The 7,500-nt window shown below is 41.0% G+C and overlaps 2 protein-coding genes across 2 annotated transcripts in view; one reads left to right on the forward strand and one right to left on the reverse strand.

The window, feature by feature from the left end:
- The window catches only part of LOC310725843 (myosin IXb), a 28,107-nt gene extending 24,628 nt beyond the window's left edge, over positions 1 to 3,479 (reverse strand). Inside the window, 2 exon segments of the mRNA XM_083540923.1 lie at positions 1,794 to 2,565; positions 2,993 to 3,479. Of these exon segments, the coding sequence (XP_083397049.1) occupies positions 1,794 to 2,531 (738 nt within the window). The 5' untranslated portion in view covers positions 2,532 to 2,565; positions 2,993 to 3,479.
- myadmb (myeloid associated differentiation marker b) overlaps positions 1 to 7,500 on the forward strand; it is a 99,827-nt gene that overhangs the window by 86,243 nt on the left and 6,084 nt on the right. The window lies entirely within an intron of this gene.

Consider the following 7,500-nt stretch of genomic DNA (forward strand, 5'->3'; position numbering starts at 1 on the left):
GAGTATAGTATTTTAGAGTAGAGTATTTTAGAGTAGAGTATTTTGTATTTTAGAGTAGAGTATTTTAGAGTAGATTATTTTGTATTTTAGAGTAGAGTATTTTAGAGTAGAGTATTTTGTATTTTAGAGTAGAGTATTTTGTATTTTAGAGTAGAGTATTTTGTATTTTAGAGTATTTTGTATTTTAGAGTAGAGTATTTTGTATTTTAGAGTAGAGTATTTTAGAGTAGAGTATTTTAGAGTAGAGTATTTTAGAGTAGAGTATTTTGTATTTTAGAGTAGAGTATTTTAGAGTAGAGTATTTTAGAGTAGAGTATTTTGTATTTTAGAGTAGAGTATTTTGTATTTTAGAGTAGAGTATTTTGTATTTTAGAGTAGAGTATTTTGTATTTTAGAGTAGAGTATTTTAGAGTAGAGTATTTTGTATTTTAGAGTAGAGTATTTTGTATTTTAGAGTAGAGTATTTTAGAGTAGAGTATTTTGTATTTTAGAGTAGAGTATTTTAGAGTAGAGTATTTTGTATTTTAGAGTAGAGTATTTTGTATTTTAGAGTAGAGTATTTTAGAGTAGAGTATTTTGTATTTTAGAGTAGAGTATTTTGTATTTTAGAGTAGAGTATTTTAGAGTAGAGTATTTTGTATTTTAGAGTAGAGTATTTTGTATTTTAGAGTAGAGTATTTTAGAGTAGAGTATTTTGTATTTAGAGTAGAGTATTTTAGAGTAGAGTATTTTAGAGTAGAGTATTTTGTATTTTAGAGTAGAGTATTTTAGAGTAGAGTATTTTGTATTTTAGAGTAGAGTATTTTAGAGTAGAGTATTTTGTATTTAGAGTAGAGTATTTTAGAGTAGAGTATTTTGTATTTAGAGTAGAGTATTTTAGAGTAGAGTATTTTGTATTTAGAGTAGAGTATTTTAGAGTAGAGTATTTTGTATTTTAGAGTAGAGTATTTTGTATTTAGAGTAGAGTATTTAGAGTAGAGTATTTTGTATTTAGAGTAGAGTATTTTAGAGTAGAGTAGAGTATTTTAGAGTAGAGTATTTTAGAGTAGAGTATTTTGTATTTAGAGTAGAGTATTTTAGAGTAGAGTAGAGTATTTAGAGTAGAGTATTTTACAGTAAAGTATTTTAGAGTAGAGTAATTTAGAGTAGAGTAGAGTATTTTAGAGTAGAGTATTTTGTATTTAGAGTAGAGTATTTTAGAGTAGAGTATTTTGTATTTAGAGTAGAGTATTTTAGAGTAGAGTATTTTGTATTTTAGAGTAGAGTATTTTGTATTTAGAGTAGAGTATTTTAGAGTAGAGTATTTTAGAGTAGAGTATTTTAGAGTAGAGTATTTTGTATTTAGAGTAGAGTATTTTAGAGTAGAGTAGAGTATTTAGAGTAGAGTAGAGTATTTAGAGTAGAGTATTTTAGAGTAGAGTAGAGTATTTAGAGTAGAGTATTTTACAGTAAAGTATTTTAGAGTAGAGTAATTTAGAGTAGAGTAGAGTATTTTAGAGTAGAGTATTTCAGAGTAAACCGGTATGTGAAGGCTTTGAAGTCATGGTGAAGAGCAAAGTTCACTCTACTCTAAAGACTCTACTCTCCTCTAAATTCTCTACTCTACTCTAAATTCTCTACTCTACTCTAAATTCTCTACTCTACTCTAAATTCTCTACTCTACTCTAAATTCTCTACTCTACTCTAAATTCTCTACTCTAAATACTACTCTAATAAAACGAGTTGCTCAGTGTGGAGCTGATCATCTGTACTGAACCCTGACCTGAGGATGTGTTAGAGATATGAATAAGTACCTCCAGCACTGGTCCAGCTCCTAGGATGGTCCTCTCCACGCCGCTGGTGCAGCTCTTCTGGCTCAGCGTGGTCAGACAGTGGATGAGAAAGTTGGTGCTCAGTGTTTTCCCTGAGCCACTCTCCCCGGAGATGACGATGCACTGATTGGTCTGATTGTTCAGCATGGCGTGTAACGCAGCATCCGCTACAGCGAAGATGTGAGGATCTTCTTTTCCCAGAATGCAGTTGTTGTACTTCTGCAGATATTTGGGGTTATAGATGGGAAGGAACTTAAAGGGGTTTACTGTGATGAGGATGTTACAGGCGTAAGTGTAGATTTTGCCCTTGTAGAAGCGACAGCGAAGAGTTTGTAGAATGCGGTCCTCAGTAAGCTCGCTCAGGCAGCACAGGTCATTCACGTCACAACAGGGGTCATGTTTAGCCTCCTGAAAGTTAAAATAATAACGATCCTGATGTTCTTCATGTCCCTGTGGCCAAAGCAGCAGACGATCCACAGGACAGTGGTCCATCTGGAGCACATGCTTGTCCTCTGCATGTTCTCTCACCTCCACCAACTCGTACGACTGAGACGAGTCCAACTTAAGAAGATCAGCGATGCGCTGCACCACCAGAGCCGCCGTGGTGCTGCTCCACACCCGCACCGTGCAGGACGGACGCGTCCTGAAGGACACACTCACACGAATGTTCAGAATGTAGGACACGTCTGAGACGCTTCTGCTCTCTGAGACGCTCATCATGGCCCTCGAGAACACACCACATATCACACAGCACCTGGAGAACAGAGCAGGTGTGTGTGTGTGTGTGTGTGTGTGTGTGTGTGTGTGTGTGTGTGATAGAGAGAGAAAAAAGGGAGGGAATGTAAAAAAAAGAAGAGGGGAAAAGAAGAGTACATGTTCACACTTGTTCTGATTGAACTAGGAAGTGCCAAGCTGGAAAACCGCTCGCGCTGAAGAAACAGTTCTATTAAATCAGTAAGTAAACAAAAGCGAAAGCAAAACAAAACAAAATAAATAAATAAATAAATAAATAAATAAATAAATAAATAAATAAATGTGTGGCTTATAAACAGATTGTGAATATTAATATTTGTAGCTGTGTAATTCCTCAACAGGTGTGAAAAGTAAAAGCACTGAGATCATAAACACACCCGTACTGCGTCTCTGAGAAAATCAGGGGCTTTAAACCGCTGGACTCTCACCTGCTTTAATGCTCCATCAGGACTTTCATCTACACTGAGCTGTGAAGCTAAAGTCCTTGCTCCTCAGATGCTCCTCAGATCCTCCTTGAGATCCTCCAGCGGACCACACGCGCTGAGCGGATGTACACTGATCACCTGCTCCGTCCTCACGAGCGCAGCACGAGCGCAAATCAAAACAAACACACCGGCGACACCAAACTTCACCGTCATAAAGAGAAACCGTGAACTTCCAACCTTCTTCCTCCAGCACCCTGAGCTCCTCCACACTGTGCTCTCACTTCCGAGCTTCACACACCACAACCTTCCCCGCCCTGTGGGAGGCCAAGAGGCTCACAACACACCCACATCTCACACTGTTCTTCATCCTCATCTTCCATCTGCACAGCACTGGTCCTCACACTGTTCCTCATCCTCATCTTCCATCTGCACAGCACTGGTCCTCACACTGTTCCTCATCCTCATCTTCCATCTGCACAGCACTGGTCCTCACACTGTTTCTCAAACTTATCTTTAAAATGGCAAAAAAGAGAACGTGTTTGATCAGATATAAATATAGTGTGAGTAAACTTTTACAACATTACACACATTTACTTATAAATAACAGAAATAGCTTTGTTATATATTATAATTTTAGCTGGTTTTCAGCTGCAGTTAAATGAATAGAGAAACAATTAGCTATATTTATCACCCTGATGGTGTTCCACAAACGTATTACGTCACAGTTCACTACACACCTGAGCAGAGAGCAAAGATGTTTCCCTACTGCTTATCTACTTTAAAAACTTTATTATGTGCAGATAAACAAGAAGGAGGAAATAAAAACGCGTTCTGTTACACAAATTGTTTTTGTCAAGGACGGACGCTTTTATTTCCTCCTTCTCCAACTCCAACCTCAAACACTAACTCCAGCCTCCAACTCCAAACTCCCAACACCAGCCCTAACACCAACCTCCAACACCAACACCAGCCCTAACACCAACCTCCAACACCAGCCCTAACACCAATCTACAACACCAGCCCTAACACCAATCTCCAACACCAACCCTAACACCAACCTCCAACACCAGCCCTAACACCAACCTCCAACACCAGCCCTAACACCAACCTCCAACACCAACACCAGCCCTAACACCAACCTCCAACACCAGCCCTAACACCAATCTCCAACACCAGCCCTAACACCAACCTCCAACACCAACACCAACACCAGCCCTAACACCAACCTCCAACACCAGCCCTAACACCAACCTCCAACACCAGCCCTAACACCAATCTCCAACACCAGCCCTAACACCAACCTCCAACACCAACCTCCAAACTCCAATACCAGCCCTAACACCAACCTCCAACACCAGCCCTAACACCAATCTCCAACACCAGCCCTAACAGCAATCTCCAACACCAGCCCTAACACCAACCTCCAACACCAACACCAGCCCTAACACCAACCTCCAACACCAACCTCCAACACCAACACCAGCCCTAACACCAACCTCCAAACTCTAACACCAACCTCCAACACTAACACCAACCTCCAAACTCCAACACCAGCCCTAACACCAACCTCCAACACCAACTCCAGCTCTTACTCCAATTCCAGCACCATCCCTAACACCAACCTCCAACATCAACACTAAATCCAACCTCCAATTCCAAACTCCAACACCGGCCCTAACACCAAACTCCAACACCAACCTCCAACTCCAACACCAACCTCTAACTACAACACCAGCCCTAACACCAACCTTCAACCTCCACACACACACTCAATTTGTGAAATACGCTAGCAATCATCAATATTTAATCACTTTAACAGGAAAATTTCACTCTAATAATTGAATTTACAAACATATAAATAAACATGGATGCACACACACACACACACACACACACACACACACACACACACACACACACACACACACACACTGCACTGTATTGGCTTTAAACCAAACATGCATTTTGGAATTATTTCCATAAAGTTCAGTTCTTGATTCATCAGATCATACCCCATTTTCCCACATTGTTTGTGAAAACTGAATATATCTTTTGGTGTAATTCAAACAGACTTGCAGGTTCTTCTTGCCCCCTACCCCAAAGCTCATACTTGTACAGAATACAGAAGATGGTAGTCAGATGTAAGGAGTGACCAGAACCTGCCAGAAATTGATGTAGTTCCTTCGCGTTGCTGTTGGTCTCTTGGTAGCCTCCCTGACAAGGTTGCTCCTCGTCCTCTTATCAGCTATGGAGGTCGCCCTGATCTTTGCAGGGCCTTTGTGGTGCAACATTTTGTTCATTTATTGATAATGAATGATGAACAGTGTTCCATGATCCATTCAGTGCCTTACATATTGTTTTATATCCCTCTCCTGATTGCTTCCTTTCAACAGTCTCACAAGTCTCACAGTTTCTTTGGAGACTATTTGTAGCTCTAAGTAGAACACACCAACTAACATTCAAGTAAATCCTACAGCAACAGCTGCCTTTTATCAGGTTTTAATCAGAATCACTGTAATTAATGGCTGGTGTGTGTTATTTACCTTCAGACCTCATTCTGAATGTGTCTGGTCATGCTGAGGACAGTTAACGCCCCGTTATAAAAGAGGGGAAAAGACTTATTACTCAGGGTCTTGTAGGTTTTTTTCTTTTAAATGTCCCTAATGATTCATTGGAGATATTTAACAGAGGTCTGAATGCTGCTGCTGTTATTATTTTAAGAAAAAAACATGCAGTTCATGAGCAGATCATTGGTCATTTGCTGCAGTGAACACTAGGGGGCAGTGTTGTGCGACCCTCTGTCTTATTAGAGCAGTGGTCCCCAACCTATTTTGCTCCTCGGACCAGTTTAATGTTAGACAGTATTTTCACGGACTGGTCTTTAAGGGGTGGTGGATAAATACAACAAAATAAAATAATACCACCATAAAAACTGGTATTTTCTAAATCTAATAATAAACGTGAATTCACTGTGTTGTTGTTTGATCATTTTGCGCTCTTGGGGGTTTAAGTTTAGTGGTAATGTATTATGTGTTAGTGGCCGGAGCTCCTTTAAGAAGGTAGTGGATGAAGGTAAGACATGTGACCGAGGCATCATGACCTGCATCAAGAGTGAGTCATAGACACATGTGGAGGAGAAAATCCAGCCATTTTCCAAAATAAAACATTGTTCAGAATCAGATAATAAATAAAACGGAAATAATTTAAGTTATTTATTCTTTCTGTGCGACCCGGTACCAACTGATCCACAGTCCGGTGCCGGTCTATGACCCGGGGGTTGGGAACCACTGCATTAGAGTTCTGACAAGAAAAATTCATACCGACTTCATAGTCCTTCAGCTGAACATGCTCCTTTGCTGTTAGTGTAGACCTCCAGCGGTGTAGGGGCTGCTTAGCGATACACAGAGAATGGAGTCCCATATGTGCCGCCAGGTCATCCCCTCGTGACAGGTCTGTCCCTGCGATGTTCACCAGCTCTTGGAGTTTGATGATCTTAAAGGAAATCATAGCTATAGACAGTGTGGGTGTGGGTGTGGTCGTACCGGAGATGTCCAGATGACTTCCATAGACCAGGGGCTCCTCCATTAGCCAGTGTAGTGTTCCACAGACTTTAACCTTTTTTTTTTTTTAAAGTCCATATTTTATGTCTAAGGTAAAAGATTGGTAATCCAGAGATATCTAATGTGTGTTTTTCCATTAAAACCAAAGTTCTGTCCAGTCCCAGTCCTCCCACCATGTGCAAAAGTTCACCGGCTGCTGTCCTCCAAACCAATTTCCTGGGCCCGGTTATTAGGGCCCCTTCCACCTTGGGCAGATGGAGGACACTCTGCGGAATCCAGTGCAGACCATCCTAGAAGAAGTTCACAAGCAGAGCCTGGATGATTGCTAGCAGGTCTGGCGGCGGATCCACACATGCCAGCTTGTGCCAGAGAGACGACGCTGCCAGGTTGTTGATGACCCGTGTTCACCTCCTGTAGGACATCTTTGGAACCAGCCGCTTCCACCTGCTCAGTCTGCCCTTAATGTGCTCTACAGTGCCTTCCCAGTTTTTACTTAAAAGGTAGACACCCAAGTATTTAAAACCACCTCTTTTCCATACCAGGCCTCCTGGGAGTGTCGGCTCCCCACCCCAGACTAAAACTGCTTCACTTTTTCCCCAGTTTACTTTTGCTGATGATAAAACACCAAAGTCTTCTAAAACATCAATTAAAATATTTACATCAGTCTGGGATTCCACCATCCCAGTCTGGGATTCCAGCCTTTTCCTGATCTAGGAAAATCAGACCAGTCCTCACGCCCAATAGCCTGGAGACGTCCAAAATGTCATGAATGAAGTAAACGCTATCAAATATCGACCTGCCAGGCACACAGTACATCTGGTCCTGGTGAATGATCTGCTCCATCACCTTCGTCAGTCTCAATGCTAATGCTTTTGACAGCAGTTTTGATGGCCTTCTGGGCTTTAAAAAACTCCATTGGAAGACCAACTATACCTGGCCCTAACCCTAACC

The sequence above is a fragment of the Silurus aristotelis genome (genome assembly GCF_946808225.1).
Source record: "Silurus aristotelis genome assembly, chromosome: 5".
Taxonomy (NCBI): Eukaryota; Metazoa; Chordata; class Actinopteri; order Siluriformes; family Siluridae; genus Silurus; species Silurus aristotelis.